The sequence below is a fragment of the Rhynchophorus ferrugineus genome, unplaced genomic scaffold, assembly GCF_030347505.1.
Source record: "Rhynchophorus ferrugineus isolate W39M unplaced genomic scaffold, kcgeb_rfMv2 rfM3, whole genome shotgun sequence".
Lineage (NCBI taxonomy): Eukaryota > Metazoa > Arthropoda > Insecta > Coleoptera > Curculionidae > Rhynchophorus > Rhynchophorus ferrugineus.
In genome coordinates, this window is record NW_027472582.1 from 55574991 (window position 1) to 55594376 (window position 19386).

At 29.7% G+C, this 19386-nt stretch overlaps 2 protein-coding genes across 2 annotated transcripts; one reads left to right on the forward strand and one right to left on the reverse strand.

The window, feature by feature from the left end:
• Positions 1-472: 472 nt before the first annotated feature.
• Positions 473-7066, reverse strand: Nup98-96 (nuclear pore complex protein Nup98-96). The gene is made up of 20 exons (XM_076400759.1): positions 6800-7066; positions 6568-6738; positions 6376-6515; positions 6074-6317; positions 5876-6019; positions 5573-5820; positions 5346-5505; positions 5159-5281; positions 4925-5075; positions 4644-4869; positions 4263-4584; positions 4019-4210; positions 3817-3953; positions 3502-3690; positions 3241-3443; positions 2989-3184; positions 2706-2938; positions 2483-2639; positions 1555-2408; positions 473-1494 (listed from the first exon to the last, which is right to left on the reverse strand). Exons 1-20 carry the CDS (start codon positions 6846-6848, stop codon positions 684-686), a joined length of 4950 nt encoding a protein of 1649 aa, XP_076256874.1. The 5' UTR covers positions 6849-7066; the 3' UTR covers positions 473-683.
• A 448-nt stretch (positions 7067-7514) lies between these two features.
• LOC143194171 (general transcription factor 3C polypeptide 1) lies at positions 7515-19316 on the forward strand. Its single transcript, XM_076400762.1, has 29 exons — positions 7515-8071; positions 8125-8419; positions 8473-8758; positions 8863-8995; positions 9053-9233; positions 9287-9461; positions 9536-9761; positions 9814-9945; positions 10837-11471; positions 11533-11691; positions 11849-12113; positions 13017-13260; positions 13320-13546; positions 13615-13922; positions 13973-14096; positions 14188-14341; positions 14479-14769; positions 14824-14933; positions 14986-15137; positions 15579-15860; positions 15924-16219; positions 16889-17049; positions 17105-17424; positions 17478-17724; positions 17779-17935; positions 18236-18462; positions 18516-18705; positions 18776-18863; positions 18997-19316. Exons 1-29 carry the CDS (start codon positions 7815-7817, stop codon positions 19089-19091), a joined length of 6417 nt encoding a protein of 2138 aa, XP_076256877.1. The 5' UTR covers positions 7515-7814; the 3' UTR covers positions 19092-19316.
• Positions 19317-19386: the final 70 nt, after the last annotated feature.

Consider the following 19386-nt stretch of genomic DNA (forward strand, 5'->3'; position numbering starts at 1 on the left):
TTAACCAATAGAGTTCTTTAATGCTCATTTGGTAGATCTTATTTATATCGTCTCAGGCTATATAAATTAACAATTCAGCATAGACAGTGTATGACGTATCCTGAAAGGTTTCCTGTAAACCTATCTAGCTGATTATTGTTGAACTGAAACGTCAAAAAACCTCCTACTGCTGCGATAATTGCGGGTTCGGATCCTGCTGGGACATGGTCGTTAATTTGTTTGGGATTGTTTAATATTTGTGATCTCCTAGGCAATAGTGCAAAACCCGACAAGAAAAATGATCACAGCAACGCCAGTAATCAGGCTGGGAACGACGAAGTGCCTTCTGGGATGATTTCTAAGTTGGTCACTCGCCAATCGGTGTGCTTAACGCCGAGAATCGTGGTTTGGAGCCCACGTTAAACTCTCGGTCCAGTCCAGATAAACACTCGTTGGTATAAAGGCAACTTCTAATTATAAAAAAAAGTCTGAATTCATTTTTGTACATATTTTTATTTAGAACATATAGCACTTTAAACCGATTAAAGAAGCAATAAAGGGCCTATAATATACAAACAATTTGGCAAAACAAAGAAATATGTGTTGTAATATTAATATAAACAAAGAGCGGGAATAAATGACCTCAGAAAAGGTAAAATATTTAAAATATAATTATTTAATCCCAATATTAAACTTAACTTGAATTATTGCCTACAAATAGTAAAGTTATGAAAATTATGAATTAAATATAAGCCCTCAATTTGTTTATAATCTGGGGGCATGATGAGTGTCTCAATAAACTGTGTATAAGAATCATTCAAACTAGCTGTTTGTGATTTTTCAAATAATTCCTTATAAAGCGATGCACATTTTTTAGATAATTCAGCGATACAAACTTTATGTTGTTGCGATGTTAGTGGGAAATTTACAATTCTTTCGCCAATTGATGTTAATTTTACTTGTAACTTGATTAAATTATCTGCCGTTATGTTTTGCTCCAACAAATCCAGGTAATCCAAAATTAGGCCAGCCTCATTATTCCAATGTTGTATATCGCCGGATCCACATTTAACCTTATCAATCAAACTTCTAAGAACATCAAACTGTTCATTTATAAATAAGTCGGGTAACAAATGTTCTATAAGTATCTGATTAGCAGTTACATAATCATCTGCTAAAGAAAAGTGGTTAAAGGCTTCAAAATATTTCTCAGCTGCTAACGTTTTTTGTCCTTTAACCACGTGTATCCAATCCGCAGGTATTTTCATTTCATTTACCAATAAGTCCACAATATCTTGCGAACTATCAACATTAACATTTAAATTTCTATCTAGTATCCCTAAAATAGCGTTCTTCTTTATTAAATCATCTTCAAGGTACAAGAGCACGAAAATTGCCCACTCCCAATTTCCGGAATGTTCAAGCTGGTTCGAAAAACTGACAGTTATTTTATTAATTTCCGACTTTTCTATCAGGCCGACATCAATTGAAATAAATAATTGTAACAGCAACCAGCTGAAAATAATAGAAGTATTTAAATAATCATAAATATAAAATATTATTTGCAAAAATTACCTTAGCCTATAATCCAGAGGGTCGTTAGTATGAGTAGCAGGATTTAAAACACTACTAAGCCTATGAACTCCAGATTTATATAGTAGTAGTATGTGATATAATATATCAAATGGACCATCTTCTACAAATTGTTTGGCGTGTGGAGGATTAGGACGTTCTGCATACAAATGTTCACGAAATGATGCGGTATATAAGTCAATGGCGTTTTCTAAAGGCGAGCCGTTAGGACAAATATACCATAAATGCATACCAAAAGCTCGCTTCCAGTCAACATTGTCAAAAATGTTAACTTCATCTTTGGTAGGTATACCAGCCAAGAGTAAATATAATTTTTTCATCCCCTTTGTAATATGATTTGATGTCAACGAGCAATACCATGATTCAATTTGTTCCTGAATAAAAAGTTTTGTATCATTTGACACACTCAATTGAGCCAGTAAAAGTGACAAATTTGGCATTTTGTTATCAATGGCAATTCCAGCCGCTTCAAAAACTTTAAAAATCGATAAATGCATGAATATTGCTTCTACTGCATCCTCAGTAGATTTGAATGGCCCTTTTTCTAAAGAAATCTCATCTGTGTTACATGAGATTTTCAACCACTCAGTTAGTAAATGCCTTCTATTTGCGACACTACTTTCACTTGGACCCCAAAGGGCAGTGCAAAGAGTCCAGACACTGTGTAAATAATTTACTCTCACACTATTATATTGTAATGATAGTTTCTCAAATATTTCTGTTTGGCATTTCAAATATGTATCAGTTTTCAGTATGTTAAATATTGGTATTTTTGAACTACTCAGATGGTAGGTTGATTGATCTAATACAACTTTAAGCGAATCTGTTAAAACATCCTAAAATTAAAACCAAGGATATATTAAATAACATTCTACTTACACGGCAGTAAAATAACAAATTTGAAAATTACCTTTAGAGGATCAAAATCAGGAGATGCATCAAACTCTTTTAAAAGCAGCTCACTACTTAAAACCTTATCTTCAGTGTCAGTAGACAAAAAACTATAACCTTTCGACCATCCCACTTTAAATGATTTTCCTTTAAACAGCCCCATATCAACACAGCATCTAATACACAAAGGTTAATATTATTCTCTAATATACTGCATTGATAATTATTTTCATATTTAATACCTGCTTGGTAATAAGTTTACTGTGCTCTCTGGCTGATCATAACTATTAAGCACTTTCATTACCCTAGGTCTAATAACAGCTCTCTTTCTAATTTGGACTTCTTCCTGCAATGGTGGTAATCTTTGCATATCTTCAACTTCTGGCAAATCTAGATACTGTTTCAACATAGATACTTGGCTGCCAGCATCTTCAGATGACCGATCATCATCAGCAAAAAGGGTTGATTTCATAACCTAAAGATTTTAAATTAACACCAGGCATATTTAAAAATAGAAAAAATTACCTGAATATTCTTGGCATTTTTATAAGAGCTAAAATGTAGGTCTACTGGGATTTCTGAAGGTATATGATGATAATCTTCTTCAGAAGTATCATCAACAAACATACTATGATGCAAAACATCTCTATCATGCTGCTCATCATCATCATCATCAATAAGAATATCTTTATCTAAACCGAATGTTGATGGAGGTTTTAATCTGTAAAAACAATTACATTAAACAAATTTTGTACTTAATAAATTTCTCAGTAATACCTTTCAGTAGATTCAGGAGAAATGCTATCCTTTTCCTTTTGTGCCTTTTCAAATGCTTCCTTTATTTTATCCCCTTGAGCGATATTAGTACGATTTTCTGTTGCTTGATGGGGTTTTTGTATCGCCTTTTTTTTAGGATCTTGTGCATTTTGTTCATTTTCATCATCACTTTCATTAAAGCCATACTTTGAAAAATGATCAACCTAATGGAAAATATTTATAACAGTTTATAATTAAATTTAGGTTAGTAATATCTTTTACTTTAAAAACCCAACTTCCAGTTTCTGGTCTATAATCTATAAATCGAGCATTCTTCTTCTCTGTGACTTTACGTAATTTTTCTGCAAAATTCATTTGTAAAAGCTCTCCAACATCCTTTATAAGAACGTTCGAACCAGATCGTCTTGGATATATATTATCTAAAGTAACCTGAGCTTTTCTATTTAGACCCTGAAACAATAAGACAGAAGGCTATGTGTGAAATGAAGATTTCTTTCAGTCGAAATTAAAAAATATAGATATTTGCAGAGAACATTTCATTTTAGGAGGTTATGCTATGTGTTATATAGTACTTACTTGTCCCACAGGTGGCTTAATGGTTTCATCTGGATATACATTAATTTCTCGGTATCTAAAATGAATTAGCTTATCAATATTTAATCCAGAAACATCCATTTCATCCAAGAAATATACATTCCCATAGCCCTTTCTTCCTAAAATAGAAAAACATATACTTTAAGTCAATAATCTAGCAATTAAAATGAATTCCCCATCTTACCAACAGTAAATCCTTTGACTATACAACTACCATTCTCATCTGGTACCAAATCATTCAAGCTAGGTAGTGTATAATATTCTGGTCGAGTACATATTATATTTGCTGGATGTTCCTTCAAGGAATCACCCCCTGCTTCTTTATTTAAGTTATGTTCCACATTAGGTAGTTGAGTAACAGTTTCGCGTAGTTCATCTTCAAATATTATCTTTATAAAAGATGTGTTTTGTATATATTTTATTATTACCTGTATTTTCTTTGGTAGTAGAATTGATGATGTTATATGTTTGGGTTTCAATAGAATTGTTTATCAAGCTATCATTTTGTATAGTTGTATCAAATTGCAATCTTAAAGGGTTTCCTTTATTACTATCATTTAATGTTTTATTTTTATCAGAGTTTTCTTTGTCATCGCCCGCCAACATGTCTAGGATATTACTTGAACTCAAAGAATTATTTTCACTATCACCACGAGGTTTTACTACTAAACGACGAAAGCTATTTTTATAGTAATTTGTTGTTGGGGATTTTAATTCCTCTGGAGAAGGGATAGAATCAAATAAGCTATCCTAAAATATCAACATAAAAGTTTGTAGGCAGGAAAAAGACTATTAAAACAAACACTTACTCTGATATTTTTTAACGGAGTAACTTTCAATTTAGAATTATGGGACATATCAACCTTTTTGGAAGGATCTAATAAAGATTTCAATTCTTTCGGATCAGTGGCTGATACAGCAGCATTATCTATTTTCAATTTAGGTTCCAATCCTGCTAAATGAGGAGCATCTCCAAAGGGATCTCTTGTTAAAAGAGCAAGATTACTTGTAGATTGTTCAGAGTGAACTGGAATTCTAAATAATTGAAATTTTAGAAATAAGTAAAGGAATAATGCTTTTATAAACTTACAACTGCAGTTGTGGTTGTCCAATGCCAAAATTAGGATTTTGTGTGACATTTTGAACAAATAATGAACCTGCAGTATGTGTACTTCCAAACAGCCCTGTTTTTGGTTGAGTTGCACTTCCAAAAATTCCAGTATTTTGATTAGTTGACATGCCTGAAATTTTGTTTATTTCCTAATAATTCTGTTTATTCTATTAATTAATAGAAAGTCGTCGTAAATGTATTAAAAAAAATTACCTCCCAGATTAGGCCCATATGAATTAGTCTGGGATGGTCCAAATACTGGCGCTGCAGATTTCCCAAATGTATTACTATTGAAGGATGTATTATTTGAACCAAAACCAATTGTAGACCCAAAAGCTAATAAAAATATACCATTTCATCATTAATATTATAAAGTTAAAATAAATGACATAAGATTTACCTGGTGCAGAACTAGTAGCATTGCCAAATAAAGGTTTTGTTGTAGAAGTAAATAAGCTGGGTTGTGTAGATGAAGGATTATTAAATGAAAATCCAGTTTGTTGTGTTCCAAACCCACTTGTTGGTTGAGCTGGTTTATTAAATAAATTAGCTCCTGTATTCTAAAACAATTTTTTTATATTAATAATTTCACAAGGTATAAAATCAATTAATAAAATTAAACAATACCTGTGTATTAGAAAAAAGTCCTGTACCAAACCCTGTATTTGCTTGAGTTGTACTTGCTCCAAAAAGGGGCTGTGAAGTTGCTGTTCCAAAGGGTTTATTTGCTGATGCAGCACCAAAGGGATTAGCATTTTGTGTGGTATTAGAACCAAACCCAAAATTACTAGTGCTGGTTGGAGCACCAAATGCTGTAGGTTTAGCTCCAAATGGGCTAGTGGTATTCTGTTGACTACCACCTAATCCAAATGTATCTAAAAAATTAACACCAGTTTATAGATAATGATATATAGTGAACCTTATAATTACTTGTTGTATTTTGGCCAAAGGGTTGAGCAAAAGCAGTAGATTGTCCAAAAGTTGATTTATTCGCATCAGTTTGTCCAAATAACGGTGCTGTTGTAGATGCAGCACCAAATGCTGGTGTTCCAAATCCTGTTGTTTGTTGAGGGCCTAATATACATAATATAAATAATATTATAATATCTTATATTAAATACTAATTACCTTTTCTGTTGGCCTGATAATCTTCAAATCTTAGTTCTTCAAAAGACTTACTCTCATATTCCTTCATGCATGTAATACTATGATGTTTTGTATTAATACTCTGGGTAGTACCATTTTTTAACATGGTATCAGTTCCAGTGACTGGGTTGAATTTAGAAACTGTTCCAGTTTGTTGTGTTCCAAATGCTGGGGCTCCAAATAATCCTGAATTTCCACTTGTGTTGAATATATTTGAAGTCTGAGGCTATAACAAGTCATTATTGAATTTAATAAAAAAACAACTTTTACCAAATTGAACTAACCTGCTGAGGACCAAAAAGACCAGTAGTGGGCTGAGGACTTCCAAAACCAAATCCTGTCGGTTTATTTTGCTGTCCAAACGTTGTAGATGAATTAAATAACCCACCACTTGTAGATTGCTGTCCAAATAATCCAGTAGAGCCTACAATAAAATATGTAATAACAGCTGCTAGCTAACAATTGTATTTAACTACCAAAACCACTCTGAGTTGTAGGTGCAGTCCCAAACCCACTGCTGTTTGTGTTCCATGTTGTGGCCTGACCAAATGTTGATGTCGATGGAGCTCCAAAACCAGTAGCTGGTTTTCCAAATAAGCTTTGATTTTGACCAAATGGATTAGCTGCTGGTGTAGTTTGTCCAAAATCTGCACAATAAATTTACATATCAAGTATATTATCTATCGAAAAAACTGTTAAACTACTTACTAAAAGAAGTGCTGGGGGCCGTTGCTCCAAAGGTAGTTTTCCCAAACATAATAAATCGGTCGGTGAAATACCGTCTCACAAATGTCGCCCTTAGTTAACTTATATATTTAAATTCTAATTTATTACTTTATATCTGATCACCAACAACAATCATCAGTGAATTATAGAATACAGAAATTATCAGTACTTAAGCACAAAAATGTATCAATATTTTTGACGTGAATACAACAATAAACGACACTTGACGCCATTAATGACAATGTGAATAATTAGCGTTGGGAAATATCGACTGGAAATAGTAGAAGCAGTCGATAGTCAGAAACAGTCGAACGGAATGGAGTAATGACCACTAAATATTTCAATCGTATTTTCTCAATCAACTATTTAACCATCGAAACTTTTTTAATTACAATAATAATTTTTTTTATCGTTAATCACGTACATTTTAACATTGTTATTAGTTCAAGATTCAATGAAATAGTTCCTAACATTCAAAAGGCTTGAACAAATTTTGAGAGAGTTAATCGAATCGAAAAAGTCAATCAAAAAGAGCATTAACTATTATTACATAAAACAGTCAAAACTATTTTTCCTTTTCTGTTCAAAATTTTATTCTATTGCTTTATATTATACATTATAAATAGATATATTTTCTTTATATATCGAAAAATATTGGCTAATAAAAATATCGATATATCGATCAAAATGTATCAGCTAAAGTATTTTTTTCAAGAAATATGGATTGGACAATATATTTTTTATTATTATATTATTATTATTATTATATATTTTTGGCATCTCTAATTTATAGTGATCGAAAAAGATTAGCATTATATAGAATCGTATACGTTTTAAGAAGAGGAAATTCAAATTGAAATGAAGAGGTTCAAAACAAATCTATCCTAACCAACTTTCTGAATTTGTGATAGTTTGGAGAAACGGTAGTATAGGATTTGTAATAGCTATATTTTTTAAAAGTATTTCATTTTAAATGTTGTATCTTTAATGAGTTAAAATGGGAAAATATATAGAAACAAAATATTCCAATGTTCAAAATAGAGTTATCAAACCAGCAAAGAAGAAACGCAAAGTGCATCCTATTTCTGAAAAAATATCTAATTTAAACAATGAAGAAAAGAATGTAAAACCAATTGAGGAAGATATATATCAATTTCGATATCGTGTTAAAGAAAATACAGCACATAACATATTTTATCTTTCGTTACTGGAGAAAGATGATGATTTGTTTTGTACTGATATATTAAAAGCTAGGTAGTGTCTAAATTATTTTTATTTGAATTATATATTTAATATGCATTTTACAGATATGATCAATACACCAAATATAATTTTTTATTTTCAATATTTGATGAAATTGCCTTAGAAGGTTTAGATGGTATTACCATTGAAGGTTTTTGGAAAAGAATGAATGTGGCTCTGAAAGGACCAACCGGCCTGGAAAATATTGATGAATTAATTTGGAAATGTATATGCTTAAATAAAAATATGTGTTTCTTTGAAATACCTGAAGCTAGAGAAAATTTAAATATATATAATACACATGCAAATGAAGTATCAGGCTTGGATATGATATCTAAAAAAAAGTCTGAAATCTACAAGGTAGTATTTATTTTAATAGAAATGTTAATATATAATTAATTTATATTTTAAAGATTGAATGTGCTCCAAAGGGCAATATTTGGGGTTCCTGTACAACTTTACAAAGTAGAGTTGATATAAGTAATATAGTACGCAATATGAGTTTAGCTGAAGCTTATAATGCTTATCAAAATAAGTTGGTTATAGTTGCTAATCAAACATTAAGAACAAATGTGTTATATCATGAATCAGCTGATATAAACTATGATATTATGCCAATTGAATATTGTATTTTAGAAAAGATTGCAAGATCAAGAACTCTTGGTGAAATAACTTTAGGTGTTGCAGCAATAGGGATTGGTATGAAGTAAACTTATATATTTACAATAAAGTTATGTAAATGCTTTGATTTACAAGACATGCTTTATTTTGGTATCTAATTTTTTTTTTCTTCTAATTTTCAGATTTTAATATGAATTCAAAGTCTGTTCATCATTATGGAAAAAGATTATCAAAACAAAATTTAATTACGAAACAATTTTTTTCCCACAAGACTTCACTAGATCAAATTAAAATTGGAAGTGTGTTACATTTAAGGTTTTTAGAATTTCAAACAGTATACATATGTATAGTATACATTATTATCATTTTTAGGAGATTTTATGTAAAAAACAAATCTAATTTATTACTGATTACTGAAACAATAATTGATTATTTAAAGAAATGTCCAAAATATAGATCAGATTATACAACTTTTAAAAAAAAATTTCGGAATTTAATTCCTTTAAAATATTTTAAGAATTCAGAAGTACTAAAGTATATGAGTCCATGTAATGTAAGTTAATGTTCCTGGTTATTATTGTTTCACTGATTATTAAAGTATTTTAGCCTATATTATATAGAGAAATGTACCCCAATGCCATTGCAAGTCAATATATGAATAAAGTAATGACAAAAGAAAGAATAATAAGAACAATACAGTTGAAGAATCCTTATATTAATGTGATTGCAAATTGGTCAGATACTACATATGCAGATTCATCAGAAGATGAAGATGAAAATGGTACTGTTAACTTATGGCCATAATTTTAAACATTTCTTAAAGTTAGCCTCAATCACTAATAAGTCATTTTTTAGAGGACTCTGGTTATCTGATTGGTAAAGGCAGAGCTATTAATATGGAATTTTCCAAAGAATTATATCTAATGATCAGGTCTAAAGGACTACAGGGTTCTTCAATGCGAGAAATAAATGATACATTTGATGTGGATTTTGGTACTATAAGAACATGTACTAAGAAATTAGTTAAAGCTGGTGTAGTCAATATAAAGAGATGTGATGAAGGAAAGCAAAGACATGATCAGTTAGTTAAGCTAGTAGAAATAGGATCTAAGATTGATACATATTTTTTTTAGGTATATTGCAAAATATTTCAGAACTAATGAAATAACTTCTGTAAAACCTTATGATCGCCCACAAAATATTAGTACAGTTGAAAAAATGAAGCAAAGACAAAAAACTAAAATTAAAACTCTAAACAAAGATCAGTAAGTAATCTGATGAATTATTATATTTTTTTGAAAGTGTATTTGAAATTAATACTTTTAAAACATATTATATATTTCTTATATTTAGGGTAAGTAAATATTAAAACAGAATGAAATAAGCTGTGTATGAGGTATTAACGATTTTTTTTGAAAGGCGCGTAATGGCTATGCATAAATCGAATATATTAAAGAGTTTCCTATACTGGCACAGATCCGAGTAGTCGAATTTTCAACGACCCTGTTGCATAGAATCGTCTTAATTTGAACGATGGCATGGGTTATGTTATCTTTAACGACATTAATCAATTGCAGATTGTTTGGATTAACATACGTAATTGTCAGTCTCACAATATCGGTGCTTGACTTCCTAATTTCGAACATCTCTGCTGGCATACCTACACAAATTCAGCATTTTATACACCCTTGCTTCACCTCAGAGACCATCTTCATAACCAAATAAACACCACGGGGAAATTACGCATTTTACACATTACACACATATTTTAACGATTACAGATAAACCCGATTAAAACTCAAGTAATTCATCATATCATGGTTTCAAATAATTCTCATTCTTCTGCGAAAATAGTACTCATTAAAACAATTCTGTATTAAAAGGTCATTAAAGCACAAGTATATATATATATATATATATATATATATATATATATATATATATATATATATATATATATATATATATATAGACTCGTGATGATAAACGTCATGATAAACATATAAAAATAAAAACTGTGGCTACTTTGTAAAAAGTTTTGGGCTCTGCAAAAATTACGACAAAACTTCCTTTAAACACAATATATAGAGTAAAAGTTATATCATATATTGTAAATGAGTTACATAAATTTAATTAATATCGATTGTATATTTTAGGGTATATATGCAAGAGCAGTTTGAAGCAGAATGCAATTTAAGCATAGATAAACCTTCATACTTGCCAGTAAGTATGAAAGTTCCATCTATTACATGTTCTTACTTGAATGCATCTCTTAGTACAAACAAAATGGAAGAATCTGTAATTAAATCGCATTTTTCCTCATTGTTTACATTATACTTTCGATTGAATTTAACTTTACCTCAACTAGTGGATCAGATCGAATTTAATATTTCAACTTTAAGTAACAAGACTGATAAAAAACATTTAGATGTTAGGATGGAACAGGAAAATAGCATTACATATGATATAATACACATTTATAAGTGTAAACCTGATCATTTAACTAAAGTATTTCTAATGTTGGCAATGTTGAGAGACATAGAAATTAAGAGGAAAGACATTATTGATTTTCTCAATTTAAACAACAAAAAAGATAAAGGTATAAAACGAAAATATTCCAAAATTGTTGATATGAAATCAGAAATAGTTGGAAATAACGCGACTTCATCTGAAATCGCAAGCCTTTGCGACTATATGGGGCCAAACCCAATTTTAGTGTCTAAAGAGAAAGGCGAATATGATGTTAATATTGAATTAATTATGTCTACGCCACCAGAGAAATTTGTTACAGGTAAGTTTTAGGTTTTTTATATGTGATGTACATTTATATTTTCTACATGTTTCTGTTATAGAAAATATTACCCATTATACATTTGATATCAATAATGATAATATCACTGATAGACTTTTGAGCAGGATTAAAATAATTTTAAATGAAATCAATACAGTTCATATTTGCAAAGAAATAAAGTATATTGTTAAAATTATTAGAGATAAAGAAAAGGAAGAAGGTGAGTAGGCAAAGTGATTATCTTTAATAAAAATCCTATTTTATGTTATTTTATAATTTGAACTATGAACAATAATATTTGAACAAATATTGATGATTTTATTTTTTTTATAATTCTTTTTTATATGAATTCAGTATCACCTCATTCAATTTTACAGGCTATAACAAGATTATAGACAAAAAGTCATCACAACGAATAATACGGAAACTAGTCACAGAAGGGTATATAAAAGTTTTTCAAGTACACATAAGCAATGATAATTTGAAACGAATGGAAGTATTCATTTGTCATCCACGTGTGAATCACGACAATGATGTAATAAAGGCTCAAATACAGCAAACCGTCTGGAAACATTTTGGTTGCGGCGACCGTAAGATTGTATTAAGTAAACCTGTAATAAAGGCAAATGATGAGAGTAAAATGTAAGTATTGTTTTTATTCAATGTAATACTCAACTGTGGCTTCTTTTAATACAAATTATCTGAAGGAAAGTTTGTATTTGTTTATCTTACTGCGTTATGCAACGATCTGGAATGGCGCAAAAGAAGGACTTTATTTTAAATCAAGTTAAGTTAAATTGATATGAAGCTTTTTCCTGAAGCAATCTACGCGTTTTCCATGCGCTAGTTTGACAGAACGGTATGTAACCGCGTAGAAGAAAGTACAGAATTCTGCGATATTAGTGATTCTCCTAATAAAAATAATGATGAGTTCTCCCTCCTTGGAAAATAAGTCTACAGGTATGAAATAACAGGTGTGACAGAAAAACCAAAATCCGATCACCAAAGTCATCAAGAACGATAGGAATTGAGTAATGTTGTGGTATGTTGAGGGTGGCTGAACCTCTCATTTTGGAGGCATAACAGAAACTTTTTCATTCAACGAAGTGCAGCATAAGGAATTAACGGTCCTTAGAGGAGAGTTAAAATAATATTGTCCAAATACAATATTATTTTTAATCAACAAAAATTTGTTTGATAAAACCGTTCTCTTGAGAAACCTTGTAACTATAGCCTAATCGTGTTTTAACTTACACAGTAAAACTGACTAAAAGCATTAAAAAAATTCAAATCCATTTATCAGGTTGAAAGATCCTTAAATATTTGTTTCTTGATTGTTGGCGTCATTAAACCATTTTATATTCAGAATAGTCACTAAATTTTACTGATTGCTATTTTAACTTGTTGTCTAAGTGTAAAACTTAGTTATTTCCTTTTTGTATTGAAGATGTTTTGATAATGTTTAATACAAATTCTTTTATAAATATTTGAATAAATGAACCATTTATTATAAGCGCCACTTTTATATACTGTTTTATATTTTAGTTCTCCCTTTGGACGAAAGGATGTACAAGCTAGTATTCGAGAATTAAAATGTTTAAACCAAAACAAGCAGATCACTATGAAAATGATTTCTTCTTCAAAATCAGGAAAATTGTATGGATACAGACCAAAATTTTCTAGGATGTCTATACTGCACGAGTTACTTTTCTACTTAATATATGAATTGGATACACAAGCTCAAGCCCTCAGCAAAGCAGAAACTCTAAGTCTTTTTCAGAGTTATCAAGTAATTGAAATAATTTCAAATTCTAAAATAAAGTATTGAATAATTTTTTTCAATTTTAGATTAATTTGACACATGAAGATTTAGAGAAATTGCCACCTGTTTTTAATAAAGAGTTATCATGGAAAATGTTTATTCCACCGCTACCACATCATCAATATTGGAATCATGGTTGGGCTCTTATATGTGATGTCATTCTACGAATGCCTGTTTCATTAATTACCAAGGTTCATTGTATCAGTTATTATTCAACTGAACTTCTAGATATGCTACACCACCCCATTAAGAGGTATTTGAATATAATAATTGATAACAAATAAATCATCAAAATGCTTTTGGCAATCATTTTATTTACAGATTTTATATGTTAAAAAATTTATCTCCGCAACTACACAATGTAATTATGTATCGTCGAAAATATATTCATAGTATCTATGAGACAATAGCTCGTTTAGGTTACTGTGGCCTTGTACAGTTTGGTCCGTCGAAATATCAGGAAAAAGATCAAATTTTTCTGTACTTAAATCGGAGAGCCAGTTTACTTGAAACTATGGATTCCGAACCGGCTTATCATAAAGTGACCGTTAAAAATTATAATAAGGTAGAATTTACCTTTAATACTATGGACGATATTCTTAAATATTGGTCTACTTTGCATACTATCAGTAAGTATGTTATTCTTCAAATAATGGATTTACTTTAATATTATTTGTAGGTATGAATACGCCGTTAAATTCCAGATATATTATGAGTGGAAAAACCATTACACTAGAAAAAGAAAAAGGCAAAATATGTTTACAAAAGGTGTTTGATGTCCGTACACAAGAGGAAGCAAAGAAGTAAGTTACATCAGTATTTAAGCTATTTTTAATAGTCATTTTCATATTTATAATAACCTTGGGTAATTTCAACTCTTTATTTTTCCAACAGTCTTGACAATGGAACTATACCTGGTGATCATCGAGGAGCTGCCGGTTTAGATTCAGCGTTATGGTCTCACATTAAAAGAAATTGGTTTTATTTCGGAAAGGATTATAAGAATTTGAAATTTACGGATGACTTGGAGTCTCTTAAATTTGACCAGGTATATAAAAGTGATTTTGTTTCCTTATTATTTATTAAAAAGGTGTTCTGTTTATATATTTTATGTAACTATTCAATTTTTAGAAATATTTAAGTCGTCGTGCTATAGTAATCAAAAATATATTAAAATAATTTTAGGTAGTGAAACGTGAAAGAGTTTCATTTGAACAGCTAAAAGTGCCTAGTGGTTCTACAAAGTTCTTCATACCAAAATCTCAAGTAGTAGGAAACTTGACAAAGCGAAATAAGTTGAAAGGCCACCGAGAGTCTCGTATCATTAAACGAAAGATGCCAATTCGTAAGGTAAGCAAATCTATGAAAAATGTATATGATGACGTGGATAAAGCAATATACAAGAAGTACAAAGGTAGCATGAGATTTAAACCTTCATGGTCTGGCGAGGAAGATAAATTATTAATTATTTTAAAGGTAATATTTAAATATATACTATATAATACAGGTATATATGTATGTGTGGTTTAGATTGCAGCCAAATTTTTAAGTCCCAAGAAACCCAAATTGGCGATTAACAATACTACGCTGCGTGATATTCTACATCGAGTTCTTCCCGCTAGCCTTAACAAAACAACCAGGTAAGTTTAAGGTTCATTTTATTAGCAAAATGACATATTTAAAAACTCGTAGCGCTATACCTAGACGATGGAAGATATTAAAACGTGATATTCCTTCAATTATGAACATTGACTTTTGGGTATCAAATCTCTTCAAATTGGACAAAATACAGCAGTTTTTCTTACCACTCAGAATTTTTTTGCAGAATGAGTACAATTCAACAGGTAAATATTAAATATTCGTCATTAATAAAATTGGAGTTTCTTAGTAATAGTAAAAATATTTACCCAGTTAAAAACGAAATTATGTAATTTTAAAGTCCTTTGAAGCTATTTTGAAGATTTCGGATCTTATTAATACTCCTCAACCAGACCATGTCGCTTCAGTCAAAACTAGTACTATTGGGAAGGAACAATTTTTATTGCAACTTTTTAAATATTGTCATGTATTTTTTGACATTTTATCATCTGACTGATCGTTGCCCTGTTGAACTAACTTGTCGGGTTAGTACTTCCATAAGTACTAACCGCAACTGTACTAGCGGCATAAACTAATTATTTTTGGTATTCTTTGTCAGTGTTAATTTTAGTATAAGTAAATTCAACGAAGCTTAATTGAACATTCCTCAAAATTAATTTACAATTTATAAAATAATGTTTTTATAGGAAAACCATTTAAACTAAGTGATGCAGAATTACAGAACGCTTTTATATTCCTCTGTTATTATATAATAACGCATCGCAAAGAAGTAGAGACAACACTTGATGGAAATATGACTACAGTGGATTATTTTAAGTCAGATAATATCGAATTTATTAAATCTAATCTCGTTTCCGTATATAGTTCTGATACGAAGTATATGGATCCTGTTGATAAAGATGGCATAAGAAAAAGCGTATTAAAGAAATTATTTCATAGTGTACTAGGCGGCAGAAAAGAAGACCCCGGTATTATTTTATTAACTATTTTTTAACCATTACATTTTTTGGTATAATTATATATTTTTACAGCTTGGTCTTATCAGTTGTATCAGGTGTTTCAGAAGTTCAGTGACTCCAGCTTAAAATCTGTTATTGCAGAGCTGAAGGAACAAAAAATGATGACATATAAAAAGGATATGATCAAAAAATTTCATACTCCGTATAAAATTGGTTTACAATATATTTTTTCACAGTGCACCATATTTAATTATAATACGGTAGAAGAAGCATACTACACTTTTTCTAGTGTAAAGAGTAAAGCTTTACAATTTGACCGAAACTATGTTGAAGAAAAAAATTATGGGCAGCTTATAGCAGTACATGAGGTAAATAATAAGATCATCTTTAGGTGCATTTTATAATATATTTTAGCAATATGCTTGAATGTGTTTTAATGGCTTTTATTTATTGATAAATTGTGATAAAATTAATTATAAGAAATAAATACTATTAATGATGATTTAAATTCATTAAATATTTATTAGTTGTTTCATTAAGAAAATGTGTACTATAAAAATCCATTATTATATTATTGAAGGTATTGCCCATCTCTAGATACTGTTTTTTTCAATCTCTCCAGCACCGTTTGAATTGACGTTTTGCTCCATAATTGAAAGAACTAGTCATGTGTGATAATACTTGTTTTTTTTATAATTATGAGTTTTATATCTTGCAAATATTGTTTGGTTTTACACTTCCGCTTAGCGTCGCATAAAGCGTTGTTTATAAAGTAATATATTGTAATTTTCAACTTAACGCTTTTTTGGAACTAGAAAACTTAAAATATATTAAAAACATAATTTTACATTTAAAGCATGTTTAATTCATTTCATGTTTTTATATTACTTAATTATAAATGCACTGAATTTTCAAAATTATATTCTAGAATATACGCGTACCTGGTTCGTGTCGTAAAAACGAATTTATTCACGGTTCCTATTTTTAAATGGAAATGAAAATACTGCCTTAATTATTGCTAATAATATTAATTTCAGATGACTACTGTTTTATGGAATAATATTACTTTAAAATTTAATATTCCTGAAAATCCATTTATTTTAAATCCAGACATCGTAGACCATAGTGAGTTAATTGAAGAATTAGCTAAAAGATATCAAGTAAAATTAAAACATGAAGCAAAAGAAGTTGAACTGAGGTAAGTTTTTTTAATTATCAATAAACAAAAATAATCTTGGTATATTTGTTTGCAGTATTCATGCCGAAAACGCAAATAAAAACACTGATTTAATAATATCGGCGGAAGTTTTTGAACAGCCAGAAACATCACAACTAGATGATGATTATGAACCCTTGGATCTTACAGTATCGGCAGATAGTGAAACTATTAATAATCTGAAGCACTGGATTTCGGACTGTATTGATACCGAGAGAGTTCGTAGTCCTAGTCCAGATTTATTAATGTTTCAAGATGATAATAAGATACATATGCCTATTAAAGAGGAAGTATTCGATTCTGAAAATGCTACTGTTGAAGACTATAGGATATTATCACTTGACGAAATTAAAAAAGGCAATTAGCACTATACTTTGTAGACCTAGATTAATGCTGATTTATTATTTTAGAAATGTTGAGAGTAACATCAAAAGAAGAAAAACGAAATGTTCCATATATAACCGATCTAACAAAATTGTTAACAGAAAATTTCGATGAAATTGAGACAGACGAGTTAACTATTGATCGCTTAAAGAAACATTTCGTTCAACAATATCCATCGTTGGTGACGTTTGAAGCTGATGCATCTCACAATAGTATAACCGAGTCAATAGAAAATAAAATGAAACTTAATAATCTGTGGCAGACCTTTTTCAAGTTAGTTCAATCTACAAATCATTTTATCAATGTACTTTTATACATATTTTTTAGTAAACAACGAATTATATTGCCACTACAACCAACGCTAATAATTGAGGAAATCTTAAACAAACATGGCAGGAATCCTGCCGATATTGATTTAATTAACCACATTATCACATTCATTGATGAAAAAAATGTATTGGGTGCCACTGGCCAGGAGTTAAAGGTATTTTTGATATTTCTATAACGCAATTATGAAATGATAATTTTTATTTCAAATTGTACTGCGAGAATAAAAAAAATAAAAGAAATGAAACAAAACAAAACAAACAAACACACTTGAATTAATTATATTTTTATCATAATTTTATGTTATATTCAAACAGTTACATATATTTTCTTCTTTATATAAATTAATATAATGGAAATGATAATTTCTGTTGTTCCGTTCATCTGGTGCGTTCAAGTGCGAAGATATCTTAACATTTATGCCATTATTATTTATTATAATTTCTTATTATTGCAGAATGAATTTCAGAAATCTGATAATATTAATTCCTTAATATCTATAATTAACACGTTGCTCCATTACAATATAATTATAAAAGTGGGTATTTGTTGTATTCGGTTTATTCACTACACTTATGCATCTGAATGGCTGTTAGAATCGTTCAATCTAAATGATACGCATACAGTAGTTCAGGACGATGATGGATTTGATGAACTGAGGCAACAAATTGACAGTAACATGAAGTAAATATACTGTAGAGCTAAGTAGTTAATATCGCTAACAATAAAATTTTCAGAGTAACTTCTTGGATAAAAATTAAATTGCAACCATGGATTAAAGTTGATGGCACAGTCAACAAGGATTTAGTTCGGTTATGGTTGTCTACTATATTATCATATTGCACGGAAAATCCAAAGCTTTCACTACGGAGATTGTGCAATAAGTTTTCTTTCATGGCACCAGTGGATATATATCATTTACTTGAGGTAATTAAATAACGCTCTTTCCAATGGCGTTTTTATTTCTATTATTCCAATTTGACTAAATATCTTTTAGGTTTTAGAGGAATTAGGTTGCTTAGAAATACGAAGGTTTCTTCCTAGCCCAGTTTCCTTGTTTTCAGAGTTTGAAATTTCGGAGGACAGTAAGTTATTTTATTATAAAAATCTATTAGTGATTATTTTTTTATCATAATTATTTTGCTGAAATAGTACATTTATGCTGCATCTGTAGTATCTAAGTCCATGTTGCATCCAAGTATCTTTCTTTTATTGCAGCAAAAGCTACATTTTTGGACAATTTTGAGGATATGTTTATCGACCTAAAATATATGCCGTTCACATCACTAGGAGCTTTTTTACATAATGTATAATCTGTAATATTGGTAAAAATGTCAATATACCAAAATCAGATTATTCCTTAATGATAGATGATTGATTCATTAAATTGTTTGTAAGTATAAGTTCGTAATTCTATAAAAATATAAAATATATATGCTAAGCAAAATGATTTAACTATAAATAGTTAATAATGTTATATATGAAAGTTATATAAGTACCTGTTTTTTTTGATAATAAACGTACGTTTATCTGTAAAACGGTTATTTTGTTTTTAGTGTAACCTCCTTTTTTGAACTATTTAGAGTATATTTAATCTTTTATATCCCA

Excerpts from the sequence above, each read along its gene's own strand:
- Nup98-96 (XM_076400759.1), bottom strand. The coding sequence starts at position 6,848 with ATGTTTGGGAAAACTACCTTTGGAGCAACGGCCCCCAGCACTTCTTTT. Across the intron at positions 6,318-6,375 it reads GTCTTTTTGGTCCTCAGCAG|CCTCAGACTTCAAATATATT; the intron begins GTTAGTTCAATT and ends GACTTGTTATAG. Across the intron at positions 5,506-5,572 it reads GACTTTTTTCTAATACACAG|AATACAGGAGCTAATTTATT; the intron begins GTATTGTTTAAT and ends AAATTGTTTTAG.
- LOC143194171 (XM_076400762.1), top strand. The coding sequence starts at position 7,815 with ATGGGAAAATATATAGAAACAAAATATTCCAATGTTCAAAATAGAGTT. Across the intron at positions 8,759-8,862 it reads TGTTGCAGCAATAGGGATTG|ATTTTAATATGAATTCAAAG; the intron begins GTATGAAGTAAA and ends TCTAATTTTCAG. Across the intron at positions 17,050-17,104 it reads GCAAAAGAAGTTGAACTGAG|TATTCATGCCGAAAACGCAA; the intron begins GTAAGTTTTTTT and ends ATTTGTTTGCAG.